The 24,434-nt window shown below is 43.7% G+C and overlaps 1 protein-coding gene across 6 annotated transcripts in view; it reads right to left on the reverse strand.

Annotated features, from left to right (window-relative positions):
• Positions 1 to 19,439, reverse strand: part of MCPH1 (microcephalin 1) — a 297,872-nt gene extending 278,433 nt beyond the window's left edge. For 4 of the 6 annotated variants that reach the window (XM_059909407.1, XM_059909403.1, XM_059909406.1 and 1 more), the window contains exons 1-3: positions 19,327 to 19,439; positions 18,191 to 18,282; positions 14,823 to 14,941 (exon numbers count right to left, since the gene is read on the reverse strand). In XM_059909407.1, coding sequence (XP_059765390.1) covers positions 14,823 to 14,941; positions 18,191 to 18,282; positions 19,327 to 19,366 — 251 coding nt within the window. In that variant the 5' untranslated portion in view covers positions 19,367 to 19,439. The remainder of the gene's footprint in view (positions 1 to 14,822; positions 14,942 to 18,190; positions 18,283 to 19,326) is intronic. The other 2 variants (XM_059909402.1, XM_059909404.1) reach the window with 1 other exon arrangement.
• Between the last annotated feature and the right edge of the window lie 4,995 nt (positions 19,440 to 24,434).

The following is a 24,434-nucleotide window of genomic DNA, read 5'->3' on the forward strand; positions in this document are numbered from 1 at the left end:
TGCGCCACAACTACTAAGCCTGCGCGTCTGGAGCCTGTGCTCCGCAACGGGAGAGGCCGCAGCAGTCAGAGGCCCGCGCACCGCGATGAAGAGTGGCCCCAGCTCGCCGCACCTGGAGAGAGCCCTCGCACAGAAACGAAGACCCAACACAGCCAAAAATAAATTAATTAATTAAAAAAAATACTTTAAAAAAAAAATGGGCAAAAGATTTAAACCAAAGACAATACACAAAGATTCACTAAGCACATTATCTTATGTTCAGCACTGGACATCAGGAAAATATAATTAAAACCAGATGAGATCCTCACATTTATGGTTAACTGATTTTTGACAAGAGGGTCAAGACAAGTCCCTGGGGAAAGAACAACGTAAATCTTTTCAACAAATGGGGCTGGGACAACTGTGGGACAACCACATGAGAAAGAAGACATGAGACCCCGACCTCACACCGTACACAAAACTAATTCAAGATGGACAAAACCCTCAATGTAAGAGCTGAAACTATACAATTCTTAGAAAAGAGATAGTAAATCTTTGTGATCTTGGATCTGGTAATAGTTTCTTAAATGACACCAAAGCACAAGAAACAATCAAAAATAAATAAACTGGACTTCATCAAAATTAAAATCTTTCTGCGTCAAAGGAAACTGTAAAGGAAGTGTAAAGACAACCTACAGAATGGAAGAAAATATCTGCATATCGTATACAATGTGGATAAATGTGAGACAGCCATACAACGGAATACTGTTTGATCATAAGCAATGAAATTCTGACACAGGCTACAGTATGGATGGATCTTGAAAACATCAGGTCATGAGAAAGAAGCCAGGCCCAAAGATCACATACTGTATGATTCTGTTTACATGAAACATCCAGAACAGGCAAATCCACGGGGACAGAAAGTAGACCAGTGGCTACCTTGGGCTGGGCGGCACAGAGGGATCAGCGATGCAAAGGTTTTGTTCTGAGGTGACGAGAAAGCTTTCACCTGATCGTGGTCGTAGCTGCGCAGCTCTGTGAGTATGTTAAAAACCACTGAACTGTACACTGGCTGAATTTTATCCCAAAAAACCACTACCAAAAAAAACCCACAACACATGAATACCACTACACAGCCACTAGAAAAGCTAAAATTAAAGACTGACAAACTCAAAGTGCTGGTGAAGACTCGTGCCCTGATGGTAGGAACGTAAAGTGACACAACCGCCTTGGAAAACAGTCTGGGTAATGACCCAGGAGCAGGAAGATATACAAGGTCACACACATGACTGTTCATGGAACTTTACTGGTAACAATCAAAAACTGAAAACTACCCAAACGTCCATTAACAGGTGAATGGGTAAACAAACTGGTATATCCATGCACGAGAATACTATTCTGCTAGAAAAGAAAGGAAATTATCGATGGGGGGATGATGGATAAATCATGGATAAATCTCAACATGGATAAATCTCAAAAACATCACGTTAAACAAAAGAAGCCAGGCACAACATAATACACACCGGATGACTGCATTTATACGAGATGCTGGAACAGGCAAAGCTAATCAATACTGACAGAAACCAGGTGAGCGGGGAGTGTGGGCGGGGAAGCTGACTAAAAAGGGACACAAAGGAACCCCTGGGGTGATGAAAATGCTCTGTGTTTTGACTGTGATGGTGGTAACATGGGTATGTACCTTTGTCAAAGTTCAGTGAACTATATACCTAAAATGGAAATATTTCATCTATGAAAATCATTTTTATAAAGTTGATTTTTTAAAAAACCAACTAATCACCGAAGCCTGTAGGAAGCCTACAGTTAAGAGCTGGGCAGAATTATGGATCTAATGAAAAAAGATGAGAAACGGGCAGCAAGGATGGAGAAGACCAGGGGAGAGAGGTTTCTTAAGGATGCCTCTTTTTTTAAAAAAAATCCTTTGATCACCAATTTTTACCTCAAGCAGTGTCTACCAGCTCCTCCCGCTCAGGAGAAATGTCACCCATTTCCCACTGTTATAAGCAACAAAATAGCCAAAAAGGGGTGGCCGGAAGCACCCGGATGGAAGACTCGGATGGGAAGACCTGGGATCATCCCATCATCACCAAGACGACGGGAAAGTTATAACCGGCAGCATCATGAGGCGCAGTCAGCTCCTGCAAAGCCTCACTCCAGCCTGGTGGGGAAGCAGTACCTTTCCCCCCACTGAACGACCGAGGAAACGGAGGCTCACACAAGACCATCTGCCCGAGTTTACAGAACCACCAGCCTCCTCTACTAGTCAGGAACCTGGAAAGGCTCGAGCCATCGGGCTGGAGGTGCGCCCGACCCCAGGCTCCCGACCACCCGCCCCCCACGGGGTAGGATGGAGCCTGGCGTGGACACACTCCCTGAACCCACTCGGTTGAACGTCGGTCCTTCCACGATACAAACATAACGTGCGCCCACACGCGGAGGAGAATACTGAAGCCTCTACCTCAAAAGCACGTTTATCAGGCACGCAATCAAAATCTACTGAATAAACAGAAAAAGCTCACCAGCTGCATTTCTGCTTTTCTTCAGAAATGTACAATGATGACATCATCCCCCCACCTAGTGGTTAAGAAGAGAAGAGTTTCAAGAGATGCCCCTAAAAGCAGGACGAGCCTTTCACCCGTTTTCTGGCTGCCACTCTCAGAGCCCTGGGCTCAGCCCAGCACGCGGGCCCTGCCCCGGGAAGTCCTGCCTGGGACCCGGGGCCGAGCGGCGGGAGCGGCGGGACCTGCGGCACTGCCCGCCCCGCCTGCTCGGGTCCGGCCACCCCGAGCCCGGTCAGCCAGTCATTCCGCACAAGGGTCTCGATGCCCAGCAGAAGGGCTGCGCGCCCAGGGGAGACGAAGGACCGGGGCAACTTTGAGGAGGCGCCAGGCTCCAAGCACACAGTCCTGACAGAGCGTTCAGGTCTCGTCCCCACCCCCACCAGCGGCGCAGGGGAGAAGGCGAGGGGCCACAGAAGTTGGGGGGCAGCGCTGCGGGCAGAGCACCGACCGCCGACGGCGCAGGCGGGGAGCAGCCGGCCCGGTGGGCGCCACAGCCCGCGGCCTGGATCTGCGCTCCAGGCTGCTGGCTGGAAAGCGACCAGAGGAGAGGCAGGACTGGACGAGGCCGTAAGGGGAGAAGAGGAGTTTCAGACCTGGGTTTGAGGGAGGGGCACCGGAGGGGAAACGCAGCAGCAGAGCACGGAGGAGCGCCGGCGGCCCCAGGAGCTGGTGCCGCGCCCCTCGGGCGCCTGCGCGATGCGCACGCAGCAGCAGGTCGGCCCCAGGCCCGGCCCGGTCCCCGTCCTCTCCCAGGAGCGGCTCGTCACTGTGCCCGCCGCTGCTCGCCGATCTTGGAACGAGAGCGGGTGCATGCCGGGGAGACCGGAGAGCTGGCGGCAGGAAACCTTCCAGCCCCGCCGCCGCTAGGCGCCTCCCGAGGGCTGCCTGGAGGCCTCGGTTCCCGCAGGCCCTCTGCTCTCCACCCGCAGCCCCGACTCCGCCCAGGCCGCGCGGACCCCCGCGGCCCCTCCGCCAGGCGCCCCCGGACGCCCACCCCGGGGCCTTTGGACTTGCCGGTAAAAGGCCGACCACCTCCGTCCTGAACCGTATCAGAGAACATGCTGGGGAAATAAAAACCTCTGGCACAAAGTAGGGACAATTTATGTGACTGGTGTGATGACCCGCCTTACTTTGTCAAATCCCAGTACACATGCCTTGGTCTATCACCAGCACTGCTGTCAACAGTGAAATAAGGCTTTAAACCACGTACCCTGGCCAGCACGGCAGTGCAGACCCCCTGTAGAGTGGGGTGGGGGTGACTGCCTTCTCCGCCTCCCAAGTGCTGCATCAAATGCTGCGCAGACCAAGGGGCACCCAGGACAGCAAAGCAAGTGGCTGGTGCTCAAGGGGCCTTTCCCCCGCATGTGTCAAACCGCAAAACCGCTTCGCAATGCCATGTCACGAGCTGGCGGGAAACGCATCTTTGGGCTGGAATGGCAGGTGTCCGTGGGAACTCACTGACTCGTTTATACACGGATGGCTGCAGTAACAAATGCGTGGCACGGATACAGGAACGTATCACCAACTCTGCCCACAAGAAGGCGTGGGACCAGCACCCTTCGGCAATGAGCATGCCCACCACCCAGGTTTTGGACTCAAGTACTATTTTTCCACTAAAAGGAACCAACGCTCCTTGGAGAAAAGGCTGCATGCAGGGCCGGGAAAGAGAAAGTACAAGCTGAGCCTGGACTAAACTGTGCCAGAAGAGAAAAGAAGTGTTCAGGGAATGATGGAGAAATGATAAAATAATGACAATGACAAAAGTCAACTTGAACGGGCTACCACTGGCCAATGGAGGACAATTCAAACCTTAAAAGGAACAATGATAGTAACGGATTATAACCCACTGGATAAAGTACAGACAGACACAGTGTGATGAGGGAGAGTTATTTACAGAGTGTGAAAGTCCCTCCGTCAAAAGCCACACTGACTAACTGCCAAGGGGGCACATTCACCCCAGTGGAGCGGCCTGGAAGGCACCACCATCACAGAGAGGGACCACCCATCACCAGTCCCAGGTCATCCCTGCAAGACGCAGAACTTGGATCATCTCACCAGGAAGCACCAGACAGTCCCCGACTCAGTCCCATTCATAGCCTTCAACAGCATCACAGGCAGGAAAGCCAAAGACAGGCCGAGGAAGGGCTCCGGGGGAGAAAGACGGGGAGATGCAACAACCGGACACAACGTGGGTTTCTGGAGTGGAGTCAATGGCCATCAAGTGTGTGACTGAACAGCCGGTGAGATCAGCGTGGACGGCCGCATTGTGGTTGTGCAAGGAAACATGCTTGTGTGTAGGAAGCACTAAAGGCAGGTGTGAGGGGCGGACTCTCAAACACGCAGGGATGTCACCTGAGAACTGTGTCCCCAGTTTTCTGTTTGTCTGTGACTGTTTAAAAAAATGTAACTTCAACAACCTTCTCCAACTGAACTTAGAGGTGATGGTCAAGCTGACCTTCATTCCTTTCACCTTTATTTCTTCTTCATTCAATATGGAAATGTGTGTCCAAAGGAAACATCAGAATTTTATCAACTGCAGTTACAGTTGTCTGCTCTTAGAAAGAACACACCCAGAAATAACCCAACAAAACGGGATTCTAGTGACACCTAGTGACCTTATGTATTTCATGAAAGTTCACATCCTCAGTGGAAAACACGAGCAATGGTCTGCACAGGCAGTTAACGAAAGAAGAACGGATACATGACACAAAAAATAAAGGTCAGCTTGGCTGTTACCTCCAAGTTCTGTCAAAGGAAGTTCAAGCTCACTAAAAATCAAGGCAATGCAAATGAAATCAACTTTATCATTTCACCTACAAAGTAGGAAAGATTAAAAAGTCTGATAACTCACACTGCTAGAAAGAACGGAATTTGGCACATTCTTTCCAGAATGTAACTTGATAGCATCTATCAAAAGTTTAACTATGTAAGCCCTCTGAACCCAAAAGTCCATTTTTGGAATTTAAACCTATGGAAAGACTTATACCTCTGCAAGAAAGTAATGTACACAAAGGTTCAATGTTGCTCTATTTCTGATTGGAAAGAAAAAGAAGAAAGAAATGGAAAACTGCATACTCATTAATAGGAGATACTTTACATAAATTACTGGGTATCTATTACAAAAGACCAATATATGTTTTAAAAAATAAGATATACCTCTATGTAAAAACATGGAAAAATGTTCTCTCTTATACTGTTAACTAAAAAAGCATATTTGCGTTCCATGAAAAAAAAAACCTACCTATTTACTTGGATGTATATATATAAATGTGAGTGTATACATGCACGATTACACATTTTTTATATGCTCAGTAAAAAAGAATCTGAAACTATATACTCCAAATTCTCAATGGTAGGTTTCCCCCAACCGAGGGGAGTGCTGGAAGATAAGGCATAAGGTAGATTAAGTAGGGATTTTTCACTTTAAAAATAGCACACATTTAAATATAAATATATTTAATTCAAAAGAAAGTTTGTTTTCAAGATAGCAGAAGGAAATCTAAAAATCAGTAATTAATTGTATGTAATAGTTAAAATCTGATTGTGTTACAACAAACAATAATAAGAAGAAAAGAATTTGTATTAAAAATGTGATTAAATTAAAGAGACCTTAAGAGATTGCCTTCGGGTACAGTTACACTTATTTTGTAGTTTCTATGAACCCCTTGAGCTAAGCAGCAGCAGAGATGAGAAAGGGGGTAAAGAGGAAGGAAATTAGGGAACAGACCAGCAAAGGAGCAGGATAGCAGGAGAAAAACTGTTGGTGAGAGGTCCCACGTCAGGACTGGCTGGAGGCCTCACTTCAGGACAGGAGTGCCCAGCTGTCAGGTTACATGTTTGCCCAAGCTTCTCCATTAACTTCAAGCTTTCAGTAAAGGTCTATTTTTCTGTACACACGTATCCATACAACATTTTACTTGTAGCTCTGATATGTCCTCTGTTCATCAGTTGTTGGGACAAATACTTCCTGAGCACCTACTATGTGTTAGGTGCTTAGTGGAAACACAACTACAGAAGATGACAAACACGGAGGTTGTGCGTACAGTCTACATCATAATGGAAAGACCAAATGCATGATTTGGTAGGTAGATAGACACACAAATGAACAAATAAGTTATACCAGCACAAAAGAGAGTAACAAAGGGGGCTCTACTATAGATGGGAGAACAGAGAGAGCACTTCAGGGAAGGTGACCCTGAAATGGGACACACATGAAGGAGCTAAGTCCAAAACAGGGTGAAGCAGAAGGAGAAGGAAGCAGAGTCAAAATGGCTGAAATAAAAAGCAGGTAAAGGAGGACCAACATACATATAATTTAAGCCCTTGAAGAAGAAAAGCAAAGCAATGGAACAGAGTAATACTTAAATCATCCAAGAAAAATTTTCAGAAATAAAGACCTGAATCTCTTGAAAAGGCCAATCTAGAAATAGAATGATCAACTGGATCAATTAGAGACACAGTAAGAAAAGACCATTAAACTTTAAAAGAAAAAAACCAAATCCTTACAGCCCCCAAGCAGAAAGAATAATTTACAAGGAGAAAAAAATTAGACTGGCACCAGATGCTTCAAAAAGAACATACTAAGTTCCACTGTGTTTACTCCCAACAAACCAAATCTCCCACAAATAAATACACTATAAACTATAAGCCACACATTCTGCAAATACCAAAAAAAGCCTCCAACTACCAGAAGGCTTTGGAGGCTAGGGAAAACCAAAAACCAAAAAACAAAAACAAGCACATTTTGAAAGGAAGCAAAAAAAAAAAAAAAAAATCTGGGGCTTTACCCTGAAGTAAAACATGACAATCTCTATGGCAGTGGTAGTGATGGGCAGCTGCTGTCTTGGCCAAAGGAACTGGAGATAAAGAGCCTGGGCAGCTAAGGCCACCAGGAAATGATGCAAGGATCCAGGAAGCAAAAAACCAGAGAAGGGGAACCTCAGATTCTGAGCATAAAAGTCCAAGTCCCTGGCTGACCCTGATCTACATGTCCATGGGGCAAACAAACACACCTGCAGCTAAGGCTTGAACTGAGCAAACCCAAGCAATGCAAGCACAGGTTGTAAAATGACAGTCCCCAGTTTACAGCGAAACAATTCAACTGCTTGCTAAAACAAAATCAATACCCTTTGGCGTAACAGAAAAGAACCCAGAGTCTATATAACATTTACAATGCCCAAAATACAACCCAAAGTTGTTTTACGGAAGAGTCAGGAAAATGTGACACATGCTCAAGGAAAAAACAATCAACAGCCACCAGCCTCAAGATGCTGAAAGGACCAGACAAGGAATGGCTACAACTATCCTCCACCAGGGAATGGAAGGTACACTTGTAATGCAAGACAGGGAAAGCAAAGACAGGAAATCTCAGCTGAAAAACAAAACATACAAACACAAAAAAGAACCAAATGGAAATGTTCGAACTGAAATTCATTTAATTAATGGACTTAATGACAGAATGGAATTGATGGAAAAAAGAGTCAATGAAATTGAAGAAAGATCAACTTGGAGAGAAAAAAGATGACTGAAAAATAATAAACAAAAACCAGGGCATTAGGGACAAGTGGGAAAATTTCAAGAACTTTATCACCCAGGAGAGACCGGCAAACCATGGCCCGCAGGCCACCCGGCCCACCACAAGGTCTTGTAATAAAGTTTTACTGCAACACAGCCACACCCATTTGTTTGTTCTTCTCCAGGGCAGGGCAGGGAGCAGCTGAATAAAGACCATGCGGCCCACAAAGCCTAAAATATTTACTATCTGCCCCTTTACAGAGAAACTTAGCCAATTCCTGATATGCAGCTAGAGTAGTACCAGAAAAATAGGCAGGAAAGATATGTGAAGAAACAACAGCCCAAACTAATCATGTTTTTAGAAAAAAAATGTATAACCTCATACGTTAAAAAACTCAGCAAAATCTTCACAGAATAAGTTAAAAAGCACCACACTTAGACACTGAAACTTCTGAAAACCAAAGATAAGGAGAAAAACTTGAAAGAAGCCAGAGAGAAAGGACACATTACTTACAACACAGAAATTATTTAAAAGACTACAGGCTTCTCATGAGATACCAGAGGACAGAAGACTCTGGGAAAACACCTTTAAGCAGTTGGGGGGAAAAAAAAACTGTCACCCTGCAATTCTATATCCATTGAGAATACTATTCACAAATGATGATGGAATAAGGACATTTTCAGATGGAGAAAACCATGGAAATCTACTGTCATCTGATTAAAAGAAATGCTAGACTGCCAGAACTGAAGGGAGAAATAAACAATTTAACAAAAACATTTGGAGACTTCAATACCCCAATTAGTAACGGATAGAAATGGGACTTCCCTGGTGGTGCAGTGGTTAAGAATCCACCTGCCAATGCAGGGGACACGGGCTTGAGCCCTGGTCAGGGAAGATCCCACAGGCGCGGAGCAACTAAGCCCATGCGCCACAACTACTGAGCCTGCGCTCTAGAGCCCACGAGCCATAACTACTGAGCCCGTGCACCTAGAGCCCATGCTCCGCAGCAAGAGAAGCCACCGCAATGAGAAGCCTGTGCACTGCAATGAAGAGTACGCCCCGCTCGCCACAGCTAGGGAAAGCCCACGTGCAGCAACGAAGACCCAATGCAGCCAAAAATAAATTAATTAATTAATTAATTTAAAAAAAAAAGAACTAAACAGATCAAGAAACAAACAAGAAACTTAGAAAACAGTATAAACCAACTAGATCTAACAGACATCTATATATGGAACATTCCATCCACAACAGAATGAATACACATTCTTCTCAAGTGCACATACAACATTCTCTGGGCCAGATCAAATGTTAGGGCATAAAAACAAGTCTCAACTACTTTAAAAAAAAAAAAAACTGAAATAATATATGTTCTCTACCCATAACAGAATGAAATTAGATACCAAAAACAGAATGAACTTTGGAAGACTCACAAATATGTAGAAATTAAACAAGAAGTTACAAAATAACGAATGGGTCAAAGAAGAAATCACAAGAAAAAATGGTAAATACTTTGAAATAATTGAAAACAAAAATACAATATACCAAATTTCAAGAGATGCAGCTAGAGCAGTGCTTAGAAGGAAATTTATAACTATAAACACATATTAAAAAAGACTAAGGATTTCAAATGAATAATCTAATGTTCTACCTAAAGAAATAAGAGCAAACTGAACCCAAAACAAGCAGAAAGAAGGAAATAATAATTATAGTGGAAATTTAAAAAGCACAGAAAAACAATGGAGGAACATCAACAAACCAAAAGTTGGTTCTTTGACAAGATCAATGAAATTGACAAGCCTTTAGCTTAGACTGATCAAGACAAAAAGAGAAGTGATTACTAAAATCAAGAATGAATCACTACTGACCTTATCAAGATAAAAAGGATTATTACAGAATACTACAAACGAGTATATGCCAACAAATTAGACAACCTAGATGAAGTGAACAAATCCTAGAAAGGCACAAACTACTCAAACTGACTCAAGAAATAGAAAATGTGAATAAACCTATAACAAGAGTTTGAATTAGTAATCAATAACCTTCCCACAAAAACAAGCCCAGGCCCTGATGGCTTCACTGAAGTTCTACCAAATGCTTGAAGAATTAACATCAATTCTTACAAACTTCAAAAGACAGAAGAACACATCCCAACTCACTCTATGGTGCCAATACTGCCTGACACCAAAACCAGAAAAAGTCATCACAAGTATGACCAATATCCCTTATGAATACAGATGCAAAAATAAAAGTAAATAAAAGTACTAGCAAATTGATCCAGCAATTAAAAAAAAAAAGTATACAACATAACCAAGCAGGATTTATCCCAGGAATGCAAGATTGGTTCACCATATAAAATCAATCAATCTAATACACCACATTAATGGAATGAATGAAAAAAACCACATGAATATTTCAATAATTGCAGAAAAAGAATTTGACAAAATCCAACATCCTTTAATGATAAACAAACTGAAACAAACAAAAAAAACTAGGAATAGAAGGAAACTTCCTCAACCTGACAAAGGGCATCTATAAAAAACAAAAAAATCCGAAGTTAACATCACACTTAATAGAGAAATACAGAAAGCTTTTCTCCGAAGACTGGGAGCAAGACAAGGATGGCTACTCTCACCACTTCTATTCAATGTCGTGCTGGAGATTATGGTCAGGGCAATTAGAAAAGAAAAGGAAATATAAGGCATCCAGATTGGAAAGGAAGAAGTAAAACCATCTCTAAATACAGATTACACAACACTGTATACAGAAAATCCCAAGGAAATCACAAAAACACTTTGAGCTAATAACCAAGTTCAGAAAACTTGCAGAATACAAGATCAACATACAAAAGTCAGTTACATTTCTATATTTTAACAACTAAACAATGAAACAATTCCATTTACAATAGCATCAAAAAGAAAAAAAAAAATTATGAATAAATTTAACCTAAGAGGTATAAGGTTTGCACCCTGAAAACTACAAGGCATCACTGAAAGAAATTAGACGGCCAAAAAAATGAAAACACATCCAATGGCCATGGATTGCAAGATTAAATACTGTTAAGATGGCAACACCTACCTAATTAAAGACTCAATGCAATCTCTATCAAATATTAGTTGCCCTTTTCTTCCCCCTGAAGTTGAAGCTAATCCTAAAATTCATACAGAAATGCAAGGGAATTGGAAGAAGCAACCAATCTTGAAAAATCAAAATTGGAGGAGCCACACTTCCCAACTTCAAAACTTACTGTAAAGCTACAGGAATCCAGACTGTGGTGCTGGCATAAAGATACACACAGATCAATGAAACAGAATTGAGAATCCAGATATAAACCCATGTATCTATGGTCAATTAATTTTCAACAAGGGTACCAAGACAACTGACTGGGGAAAGAATAGTCTATTCAACAAATAGTGCTGGGAAAACTGGACAACCACATGCAAAACAGTGAAGGTGAAGCCTTACCTCACACCATGTGCAAAAATTAACTCAAGTATAACTGCAGACCTAAATGTAAGGATAAAACTATAAAACTTAGAAGAAAGCATAGGTGTACATCTTTACATCCCGGGATTAGGCAATGATTTCTAAGATGTGACATTTAAAACACAAGCAACAAAAGAAAAAAATAGATACAATGGACTTAAGAAAAATTTAAAAACTTTTGTGCTTCAAAGGATATCAACAAGAAAGTGAAAAAATAACGCACAGAAAGGGAGAAAATGTTTGTAAATATTATATCTGATAAGGGTATTATATCCAGGATAAAGAGCTCTTACAACTCAACAAGAAAAATAACCCAATTTTTAAAAAATGGACAAAGTATTTGAATAGACATTTCTCCAGATATACAAAAAGCCAGTAAAACCACGAGAAGCTGCTCAACATCACTGCTCATTAAGGAAATACAAATCAAAACTACAGTGAGATACCACTTCACATTCACGACAATGTCTATAAACATAAAAGAGGGATAAAAACCCTCATACGTTACTGGTGGGAATGTAAAATGATGCATCTAATCCAAAAAATAGTTTGGCAGTTCCTCAAAAAACTAAACAAGTAGTTTCCATGCGACTCATCAATTTCATTCCTAGGTGCATATATACCCAAGAGGATTGAAAATATATATTCATACAAAAACTTGTACACAAATGTTCAAGGCAGCATTACTCATAATAGCTAAAAAGTGCAAATAACCCAAAGGTCCACCTGCTGAAGATAAGCAAAACATGGTACATCCTTATAATTCAGCCACTCAAAGGAATAAAGTACTGACACAGGCTACAACACGAATGAACCTCTAAAACATATGCCAAGTGAAAGAAGCCGAACATAAAAAGCCACATATTGTACGATTACATTTACATGAAATGTCCAGAACAGGCAAATTCAGAGAGACAAAGCGTAGATTAGCGGTTGCCAGGGGGTGGGGCTGAGGGAACAATGGGGAGTGACTGCTAATGGCTATGGAGCTTATTTTGGAGTGACACAAATGTTCCTGAATTAGGTAGCGGTAATTGCTACAAATCTTTGTGAATAGAATATATTAAAACCCACTGAACTATACACTCAAAGGGTGAGTTTTATGGTATGTGGACTTTATCTTAATTAAAAAAAAGAAGAAATGCTAAACATAATAATTCACACTGAAAGGAAATAAGACCAGAGGAAACTCAGATCCTCAGAAATGAAGAGCAAGAGTCAATATATGGATAAATACGAGACAATCTTTTCTCTTAGTTTACTTAAAATACAGACAACTGTTGAGAGCAAAATGACAACACTGCCCTGTGAGCTTATAATGCATATAGATGTAATATGACAACACATGACAACACTAACATAAAGGATGGCAGGGCGGAAGCAACGGACACAATTACCAGGTTTCTATATTTTACGTGAAGTGGTACAATATTAAGTCTAAGTAGACTCAGAAGTTAAGCATCTATTTTGTAATCCCTAAAGCAATCACTAAAAATAAAAAAAAAGAATGGAAAGAGTTTTAGTTTAAAAACTAACAGATCAAATAATCCAAAGTAGGGAAGGAAAAGGGAAGAAAGGAACAAATGTTATTTCCTGCCTTTGCTCGAAAGGCCAAGAAGCAGTGATCCTCCCCGGCCGCGAGCCCACCAGCACCACATCTTAGTCTCTGACACGATTCCCCACTCAAAGGAATCACGGTCTCTGCAGAAACGGCTGACGCCAAGGCTGGGGTAGAGCAGGTACAAGGTGTCAGACGGGACATGTCACAATGACACAAGAATCAGCTGAAGGGGCTCCCTCTATCCAAATCTGAACAATCTGAGCACCAAACAGACAGTAATGAACTACAAGCCCCTGAAAAATATAGGAACCTGGCAGTTGACACTAACCAGTTAATCAATCAGTGTGGGAGAAGAGAACGCTCTTTACTATAGTACACAGCTGGACACAGCTGGGCACAGCCGGGGGAAACAGGAGGAAGTGCCGAACTTGGAAAATAGTTGTCTTGTGAGATTCAGAGTTAAGGTTGGTTCAGGCAAGAATCATCACCGACGCTACACCTGGAGGGTAGGGGGAGCAGAATGTCTGCATGATCTTCAGTTGCCTTCCCACAGGTAGCTTATCAGTCTCAAGGGAAACAACAGTCACTACACAGCGGAAAAAGCAGCACACACCTTGCCAGGTGACCAAAGTTAACATGCAGATGAACACTGCAGGTCTCTGGGTAGGCACACCTCATTCGTGGAGCCTTCTGGGTGGGAAACCATAACCTGAGTCTAAACATGGGGCACAGGTCACGTCCAAAATGAAGAACATCTCATTTTAAACAAAAGGGTGGAGAGTGAGGCTGGAGTTTTCAAAACTGCCCAGGCCATAGAAGATAAAGAAATGGAATCAATGGCCATGCCTTACTGTTAGAGTTTTTTTAATTAATAGCCTTTATCCTTTTAGAGCAGCTTTACACATCAACAGCCAAAGTCTATGCCTTACATTTTACATCACTGCTTTCATGTAAATTCACTCTAGTTTTCTAGAAAAGCAGCAGTATGACTCCTTTACATCTGGATTTCAGGGAACTCGATTTACATCATCTGAAACCCCATTACCTCTGACCTCAACCTCCTCCTAAGCTTTCTCTCGACCACTCCTGCATGGGCTCAACTGTGTCCCTCAAGTTCACATGAAGTCCTAATCCCCCAGTACCATAGGATGTGACTGTAGTTGGAAATGGGGCCTTTAAAGAGACAGTGAAGGTTAAATGAGTCATTGGGGTGGGCCCTAACCCAGTGAGACTGGTGTCCTTATAAGAAGAGGAGATGAGGACAAAGAAACACGCAGACCAGGTGAAGACACAGAAGTAAGATGGCCATCAGCAAGCCAAGGAGAGGCCTCATAAGAAACCAACCCTGTGGACACCTTCGTCTTGGACTCCTAGCCTCCAGAACTGTGAGAAATAAATTTCTGCTGTTTAAGTCTGCAGTCTGTGGTATTCTGTTACAGCTGCCCTACCAGACTAACACAATCTGCTTCCTTACTGTTTCCTGAACACACCACACATACCCCGTTCCCAGGGCCTCTGGGCAGGCTAGGAGTTATACCACACCCATCTTGCGACTCAGGAAACTGAGGATGTTAAAAGACCCTAGTAAGAGGCAGAGAAAAGATGGCAATCAAACTTTATCTGGTTCAGTGATTCACGCAAAATACCTCCATACTCTACCCATACTAGATAACTTAAGGGTGAAAAAACAAAAGAAACGACTTACTTTTCAACCCAGAGCACTGAGACGAGCTTCACGCCTCTCTTCCGCGCTTTGGCCCAGGTGCTCTGGTACCCGTCTTTGAACACAACGTGAGTCACTTGTTTGTTGAAAGTTTTTGAAACCTGCAGACAAAATGCAGAAAACGAAAGGTAAATTATTGTTATACTATTTTCACACAGTTTCTTAAGTACAAGCCAGTGTCACTCCTGTGACACTGCATTTGCAAAAAAAAAAAAAAGCAACAAAATAATTAGCAAACAGTATCAAAGTACAAAAAGGATAATACATTCCTACCACTTGAGTTTATTCCAGGACTGCAAAGTCGGTTAACAACAAAAAGTCAATCACTATCATTCACTACATTAACAAAGTAAAAGAGAAAAATCACAACCATCTCAATATATGCCAAAAACGCATTAAAGTTTAAAAGTTTATTCATGAGGAAAATTCATAGTAAATTAGGATCTGAAAGTTGGTACAAAACTGCATGATGGGAAATGCTAAAAGCCTTCCGTTGAGAAGAGGATCCAGATGAGGGTGCCAGGTATCTCCATTCTATTCAACTGGCCCCAGCCAGTGCAGTACGGCACGAAAAAGAAATAAAAAGTGTTAGGAGTAGAAACAACAGAAATAAAACAGTCCTGTGCACATAACATTCAATTGTGCACACTGTTAAAATCCCCAAAACACCACAGAATTCATAAATGAGTTTGTGAGAAACTCACTGAGAAAACTTACCGTTTTCTGGACACAAGGTGGTTACGCAAAAATGAACTATTTCTATGTAACAGTGGCAGTTAGAAAAAAGAATTCAGAAGATACCATTTATGACAGCATCAAAAATAACTGGAGAAAATTATAAAACATTCCTGAAAAAAATTAAAGAAACCCAAATCAACAAAGGCATACATCATGTTCATGGGTTAGAAGATTCCATGTTATAAAAATGTCAGTTCTCTCCGTACTAGTCTGTTGTTGTCAATCCAATACCAGTCAAAATCCCAAAAAAGCTTCATGTTGTAAACTGACAAACTGACTCTAAAATGTTATTTGGAAAGGCAAAAGGCTAAGAATAGCCAGGACACCTTGAAGAACAAGGAGAAGACTTATGAAGAGTTATTATAAAGAGTAATTAAGACAAGGTGGTTTGTCGTGAGAACAGACTATATGGACACAGAAACATGGTTACCTGACTGATGACAAAGGTGTTACTGTGTAGCCTGGCTAAAGGACAGTCTTTTCAATCAAGAGTGTTGAGATGAATGACCACCCACATGGGAAAAAATGAAACTACTTCACACCATATGCAAAAATTTAAATCTAAATGTGAAAGGCAAAATGATAAAGCTTCTGGAAAATAACGGAGAAAAATCCTCATAACCTCGATGGAGAAACAGATTTTTTAAAACAAGATACACACACAAAAGCTCACAATAGAGAATAAACTACTTTACAATTATCATCAAAAGACACCGTTAAGAAGGTGAAAAGGCAAGCCACAGAGTGACAGAAAATACTGCAATTCACATGGCTGACAAAAGGGTCAACGGAAAAATATAGAGAATGCTTACAAATCAAGAAGAAAAAGAAAAACCCAATGGAAATATTAGCTGGAGACTTGAACAGGGTTTTCAAAATAAATATGTGAAGATGTGAAGGAAAATGCAAATTTAAACCACCATGCTATGCCACCAGAAATGCACCAGGATGACTGAAGGTAAAGACAGACCTAACCAAGCAGATACAGCAGTGGAGCTTTTATATGCTGGCAGAATGATAAACTGATTCAAATACTGCAGAAAAATGCTCGGAAATCATTGATAGTTTTCTCAGATGTGACAACGGTCTTCCATCACACAGAAGATGTCCTTGTTCTTAAAGATGCAGACGAAATATACTGAGGGGCAAATTATCCTACCTGCAACCTACTTTCAAATAGCTGAGGAAAAAAATACACATATAAATATACTGTTCAGAGAGACAGAGTCAAAGCAAGTATGTAAAGATGTTAATTGCTGGATCTATGTTCACTGCACTATTCTTTCAATTTTTCTATTTGAAAATTTTCTAAATAAAGGTGGAAAAAAAAAAAAGATTCAAGAGATCTAAGACCTTAGCACTACTCTCAAAAGCCATTCTGCCAATTCCTGTGTCCCACGGCTTTGTTTCTCAGCCACAGTAACATGTACAGCCCAAGTCTGCGGTCGGTATCATCAGGCGGAAGCTCTCCCGGATTCCTACCTTCCAGTGTCAGAGAAAAGGTGTCTTCTCAGGTTCACAAGCAAGCCCCACCCTGCATTCTGACCGTCCTCCACCCTATCTGCTCCCGGCCTTTACATCTGGTCTCGTCAGGGCAGGGACTAGGGTGAGTCAAGGGAAATTCGGGAGCACGTACTGCCTGACGGTGAATGCCGCCTTGCAGTTTACCTTATGCCCTTGCTTCACCCTAATCCCTGCCCTGCCTTCAATGCTATCTTACCCGTATTAATCTCTCCCTTCACCAGCCTATCGGCCACCCTCCCCCAGATCCCAACATCCACACACACACACACGCACACGCACACACACACACACACACACACACAAACTCTGTTCACAGCTGAACCCACTCGGAGAGCGTCTGCCTCCACCATCTCCGTTCCTCGGGTCTCCATGATTCCGGGGCTAATTTCCACCCGCTTCACCCAGTTCACTGACAACTGCGATAGGCCCAGCACTGACCTTACAGTTCTCAAGCCTGAAGAATACTTCCCAATCTTAAGATTCGATAGTGTTTTAAAAGTCCATCTTTGAAGCCCGTCCCTCCTCCAACTTACAGCCTTGTTTTCTGGATTCTCCTGGCATCCTTCTCCGCCTGGTTCCATGGCTCCCCCCGGCGGCGGCCCCTGAAATACTAAATAGGCTCCACCCGCAGCACTTTCCACGCTAACTACCTGGGTCATCACCACACCAGTGGCTTCACCTGACCCTTAAGGCCTTGACGCCTAAACCATCATCTCTAGCCCTGAAAATCTCAAGCTCCAGGTTTGTACACCCGAATGTCCATCAGATACTTCCAGTATACCCCAAATCCACAACGTTTCCGTTACAGAACAGTTCCTTTTCCTGTATCCCGCACTTTCATCAACAGCATCATGCAGCCAATGGCAGGACCGATATTTTTATCCTCAAGCTCTCCTCTCCCATCACCCACAAGCCCAACTGTTCTCAATTCTTCATACCATGGCTTTCTTCTTCCTCCTGCCATTTACCCACTGTCTTCTTTGTCCTTCGTGTTCTAAGCAAAAACTCTCAAAATAAGAAAATGCAAGTAGATCTCCGTATGTTTCAGAGGGCTGTCAGACGGGGCACTAGTAAAATGAATTTCCTACCTTTGCCCCCATGTCCGCAAGTTGATCCGTAAATGTCTTTGAATAATTTTCTGTTCCACTGGCTGACCACACTTCTACATACGCCACAACATCTGAAAATAAACAAGATACTAGCGTGAAATATATCTGATATTCCAGCATACCTCGCCCAAGGGTTTCGATAGATTTTTCTCTTGTTCTATTTACATTCAAAAGTAAGTTTTACATTTCTTCTGTTAAAAGCCTATTCAAAATAGTATTAGTGCTATTAGAGTTTTTAAAATTTCAAAGGGAAAACAACTTTACTCATACACACGTCACCGTTTACATTCTCAACTGGATGGTCTTCCCAAATTCCTAAAACCAAAGCCGAACCTTTTCTAGTGCAAGAGCCTGTTTTCTGTAAAGAACCAGAGAGCAAACAGCTGAGGCTCTGAGGGCCATACCAGCCACTCAATTTCACGGCTGTCGCACAAAAGCAGCCAAAGACAACACACTAATGGGCAAGCATAGCTGTGTTGCATCAAAACTTTGCGAACAAGGCAGTCTGGGTTTGATATAATTTTCATCTGTCCTCCCGTCTTCTGTTCCCCCGCCCCAAGCCATGTAAAAAAGGCAAAAAGCATTCTTCACCGGCAGGCCCTACAGAAAACGAGCATCAGGCAGGATCCAAGGGGCAGGGAGCGTAGCTGACGGGCGCCGCTCCGACCCTGATGCTCTCCAGGTGTGCCCGGAGGCGGTGATTCCTCACTCAGCGGCCGAGACGCCAACGCTGACAGAGGCACGCGGGGGGCGCTACCCTTTCTTCCCCCGATCTCACTACTGCCCCTACCCCCCCCCCAAATCCACCTGGCCAGAGACGCCAGAACCCAGAAAACGCTGAAAATCAAATCCACCCACGTCTCCCGCCCCGCCGCGCGTCTGCACCGCCGGCCCCACCGGACCGAACCCACGTGGGGCGACCCCGGCACTGGGCTCGGAGACACACCCCACCCCACACGGGTGGTCCCGGCGCCGAGGCCGGGGACAGGCCCCCACCCCCCGGGCCGACTTCCGGGAGGGCCGGGCAGCAGGCCCCGCGCGTCCCGCGAGCCCGGTCCCCGCACCTCCCGACCCCGGTACCCGTCCTTAAGCCGGCTCGACCCCCACCCGCTCACCTTTCAGGACGGGGCCCCCGAGGGTCCCGGGGGCCGCCATGAGGGGCGGCGGGGAGCGCGCCGCTGCGGAGCCGCGAGCCTGACGGAGCGGCGGCGCTGAGCATGCGCAGCGCGGGCGCGCGCCGCTCAGCTCCGGCTGCGCGGAAATCCGCTGCTCCGCGTTTTCTAAACCGCCGATGGAAGGGCGCGGAGGGGGGGGGGGACTAAGGCCCACCCTCGCGAGAAGTGGAGACAAGCTCTTCTTGCCCAGACTCGCATCCCCCGCAGGTCTACGCTGCGGGTCAGGTCACGCACGGGGACCTCGGGCCTCCGATATCCGCAGGGGGCCCCGGATCTCCTGTTCCCGCCCGGGGGAGGGGGTGTCCCGCTTGCCTGGCCGCCCCCTCGAGCTCTGCGCCCGCAAATCCCGGAGCAGATAAATCCTGGCTGGAGCGGGCGAGCCCGACTCTCAGGAGCAGCCCGGCCGCCGGCCGCTCTGCCTCCGGATTTCAAACCTCCCGCCCGCTCCCCTGCAAGCCCCGCCCCCGCCTGCAGGGGCCCCCCCCCCCGAGGGCTGCGCGCATGCGCCCCGGGGGAGACTGTCCCAGCCCCCAGCTTCCCGGCGGTGACGTTTAGGGCGGGGAAGGTCTTGCCCACCTGTTGATAAGTTCTCTGTTTAATCTCCCTGAAACACCGAATCAGTTAAAGGACCCATGCCGTCTGTAGTGTAAAAAGTTTCATTTTCAATGACCTGAGTACCATCTTTGTGTTCTACCATGTAGGATATAATCTATTCCCAAGCTTAAAGAAAAGCGTAATCTTAAAGGGATTCCCTTATAACCGAATGGTTAGAACAGGCTTCATTTTGAAATCAGACTGGACTTGGAGTTTGGAGGCTAATATCAGCCACTAACTAGCTATGAGATGTTGATGAGTTACTAACACTCTCCAAGCTTCATTTTCTCATAAAAAAGCAATAATAATAGTAGAGATAATACCTAATGTTTAGCGAGCACTTATCATGTAAGTGATGTATGATCCAAGTTTAGATGTATTATCAAAGTTAATCCTTCCTATGAGGTGACTGTTATTATATAGCACTTATATGTATTTCCTCCTGGATTCTCACTAAAGTTCTGCTATTTTTATAGGTATTTATTATTGTAACCTGGAGACTAACAGTGGACCCCTCCTTTGCCCACCCCCCTCTCCTTTACAATTAAAAAAGCTTTCTCTTACTTTATACTTTGTGTCATTTGATGCTTACAATGGGCCCTGTTAGGTAGAAAGTAAGCAATATTATACAATTTATACCATAAGTAATCAGGTTCAAGAGAGGTTACCTGACTAGTCCAAGGCAACAAACAGCTAGTAACAGATGATGCTGGTTGGAACTGGAAACTATACAAGTTTAGTTCTTTCTACTACATCCAGTGGCAGGGTATGTGTACAAGAATATTGACTGCTCATCTTTCATTCCTTCATTCCTTCATTCATCCCTAGTTGTTATATCAGCTGTTAACAGGATCCAACGAGCCCACTGTGGTTCTAAAGAATCACCTTGAGTATATGCAGCTGCCAAACCCCACTTCCTGGACTCAAATCTCTGGTCAATAACTGTATCATTATCACAAATTGTTGACTTAATAAACTCTACTCTGAGGAAATGGGGACACAGTCTACTTGGGAGTGTGAACTCAGCTCAAGAAGGAATAGCAAATAACAAAAAGCGTTAAAATATGGGTAAATCTAAATGCACTTGGTCTAAATAACAATAACAAAAATGGATTGTATAAAACAATAATAATAGTCTCATGAGGTTAAAATACAGTGTACAGAAGTCCCCCCTTATCCATAGTTTCAATTTCCAAGCTTTTAGTTACCCTCTTCTGATTTGATTGACTACCTCTTCACATCAGAAGGAGACCCTATCATCTAAGTTGATGTACACCTCACCATTAAGAACAAAGTTAATTAAACTACTGGGTTCAAAGAAACGTGACCTTGGCACTAATATAGTGTAGTTTTATTTTTTGTCATTGTATTTCTATTTGGGGTTTTTAATAAAATAACCCAAAGAAAGGATCTAGTAAAGTCTAAAATAAGTTATCCGTGCTTCTACGTTTTTGCTCTCTGCAAAAGGATCAAAGATGAAAGCCATTTTTCTCTGCCAGTACTCACTCACAATAAAAGGGATAAATACTTGAAATCCCTTTATACACACTCAGGACAAAGGGAAGCTGAAAATATTGACTTTCCTGAGATGCACACTTCAGCTCAGCAGGTGGTAGGTGTTCAGAGGTTCCTTTCTGACAACTGACCACTTTTGGACAGGAATTGGGATGAGCCCATCTCTGAGAAATCCTGCAGACAAGTCAGATACAGGGCCCAGGTCTTCAGAAGGAAACCCTGGTGCCCCGGAGTATGAAGTTCCCTCTGGAATCTTCCTTTTTTTTTTTTATTAATAAATTAATTTATGTATTTTTGGCTGTGTTGGGTCTTCGTTGCTGTGCACAGTCTTTCTCTAGTTGTGGCGAGTAGGGGCTACTCTTTGCTGCGGTACATGGGCTTCTCATTGCAGTGGCTTGTCTTGTTGCAGAGCTCAGGCTCTAGGTGCAGGGGCTTCAGTAGTTGTGGCACGTGGGCTCAGTAGTTGTGGCGCACGGGCTTAGTTGCTCCTCGGCATGTGGGATCTTCCCGGACCAGGGCTCGAACTGTGTTGTGTTCCCTGCATTGGCAGGAGGATTCTTAACCACTGCACCACCAGGGAAGCCCTGGAATCTTCCATTCTTAACAGTACTGCATCAACATTTAGGGCAGAAGTGGATCTGTTTTCCTAGGAGTTCATGAATTTCATAGGTGAGGCACAGATCGCTGAGTTACATTTTCCTTTGTGGTGTTTCTACAAAACAAAAACAACAACAAAAAGGAAAAAAGACAGTGGAGAGAGACTTGACTAGAACACATTAAATGTAATAGAAAACTTTAAAACTTTATCTCCTAGTGAAAATATAAATCTCTAATTATTAGTATTAAAAGGGAATTTAGCATTTTCTTTAATAATAGCAAAATATGCTTTTCTCAAACTTAAAATTCTTAAAAATAAAGGTTTGATGTGTTCCAAAATTATTATTTGATGGTACAGAATAACTAACATGCTTGCCCTCAAAAACATGAAAAAATTGTAAAAACCATGAATACATGAATTAAGTGAATGACTGAAAAAGGAAGAAGGGAAAAAAACGCAATGAAAAATTGAAGAACTGAAATGATTTGCAAGAACAATAATGAATTATTTTAGTTTTGTGTCTTGGTCATGTTTTACAGCAATAAAAATAGAACTTTATAGCTGACTGAATAAGTAATGTTCTTATCCTAATAAACTCAAATATGTGTTCAAATAATATAAGGATTCCTTACGAGGGGAGTTTTTACCTAGACCAGCCGCTTCGCTTAATTGCCAGGAAATGTGTTGTTCATTATCTTTATTGCTCCCAGGATCTATGTAAAATTCAATCAGAAAAACCGAACAATACTGCCCTTCTGTGAGTAGAACAGATGAAACACAGTGAGACAGATCTCCAGGGAATTGCTTCTCTGCCAGTGCTGGCTTTTTTTTTAATGTTGTTGTTTTCAGTTACCCCAGTAGCTGCAATTATAAAACGTAAGTTAGCGCCTCTCCCCGCCCTTGGTGCTTCGACTGCACTTAGTATCTACCTCTTCCTTCATTTATTGACAGTTATTTACCATGTCCAATGACCAGCGACTTACAAAGGGGAGTAGACGCACCATTTGGAAGCAGGTCGTTCAAAAGAATTTCCTGTGGCCTGAAGTAAGTGCCCCTGAACACTCTGATTCAAAATGAAATTGCCTGAAATCCTTTTTGGAAGCAAAGGGCTGAACCCAAAAAGTGTCCACCATGGAAAAATGTGCACAATATACCGTTAAACTGAAAAAAGTAGGGCACCAAGTTATATATGGTATGACCTCAAATTTGTTAAAAAGTCTCTATTCAGGGGACATATTCAAGCCAAGGCACATCAGTACAGCGATACTGGTTCCTGAAATACTGGATACTTCTGGATCATTTGGAAAACAGCTGTGGTCTTGAACCTCCCTAGGCTTTGCTTGTCTCCTCTCTCCCGGCACTACCTCTGCCCCTTTCCATCTTGCTTCCCCATGATGGATTAACACCGGGCCCAGTGTGGGGACCTTGGGATCTGCTCTAAACCTCTACTAATGTCCATTTCCATTGGTTGCCGCCTCGGCAAATATTTTTATAAATATTTTAAATATATTTTATATATTATTTTAAAATATATATTTTATATATTATGCCTCTTTATATGCAGAAATCATTGGGATTTTTTCCCAATACCCAACCTAACAGCAATGACTCTTGCCTCCTAAGACAGATTTTAATTTTTCTCTAGAATAAAAATGCTTTTGTTCACTCACTCACTCACTCATTCTCTCCGTCTCCTTTCCTCACTTTTCCCTTCCTTTCTCCTTCCCTGTCCCCCCCCCCCCTTAGTTCCCTCCTTCCCTCTCTCTCTCTCACTCTCTCTCTCCTCCTCCGTCCCTCACTGTGACTCACAACCTCACTCCCCCAGCCCTCATGCAAGGACAGCTGGAGAACAAATTCTGCAGGAAGAGCCACAGTTGTGCGGAGGTTGGGGAGTCTGAGCCCCGGGAAGGCCAGTGGGGAAGGCGGTGCAGGTTGGAGTGAAGATCTGGGCGGGGCCAGGCCACTGGGCTCCTTGTAGGGCGGGGCGAGGAGTTCGGACTTCTATCGAAGCACAATGGGAGAACTGCGGAAGGTTTCCAGCCCAGTGCCCAGATTAAACTCAGGGCAAGAGATGGTTCTGGATGCTGCGTGGAGAATGGGGGACCATGAGGGTAGAATTGGGAAGACAAGTCAGATGCTACCTCCGGGACCCAGGCGGGAGGTGTTTGGAAGAGGGTGCTGTCAGAGGGAGAGTGGCAGACACTGCTGGTGTGTCCTGACCCCCTTTCGCTGTTCCTTTGCTGTGCCCCTCCCCTGACAGCACAGGTGCGCTGGCTGAGGGCTCCCACCTGCCCCGCTCCGGGGGATGCGCTCACACCCCTGACGCCCTGACCGCTGGGAG

The sequence above is a fragment of the Balaenoptera ricei genome, chromosome 21, assembly GCF_028023285.1.
Source record: "Balaenoptera ricei isolate mBalRic1 chromosome 21, mBalRic1.hap2, whole genome shotgun sequence".
Classification (NCBI taxonomy): domain Eukaryota; kingdom Metazoa; phylum Chordata; class Mammalia; order Artiodactyla; family Balaenopteridae; genus Balaenoptera; species Balaenoptera ricei.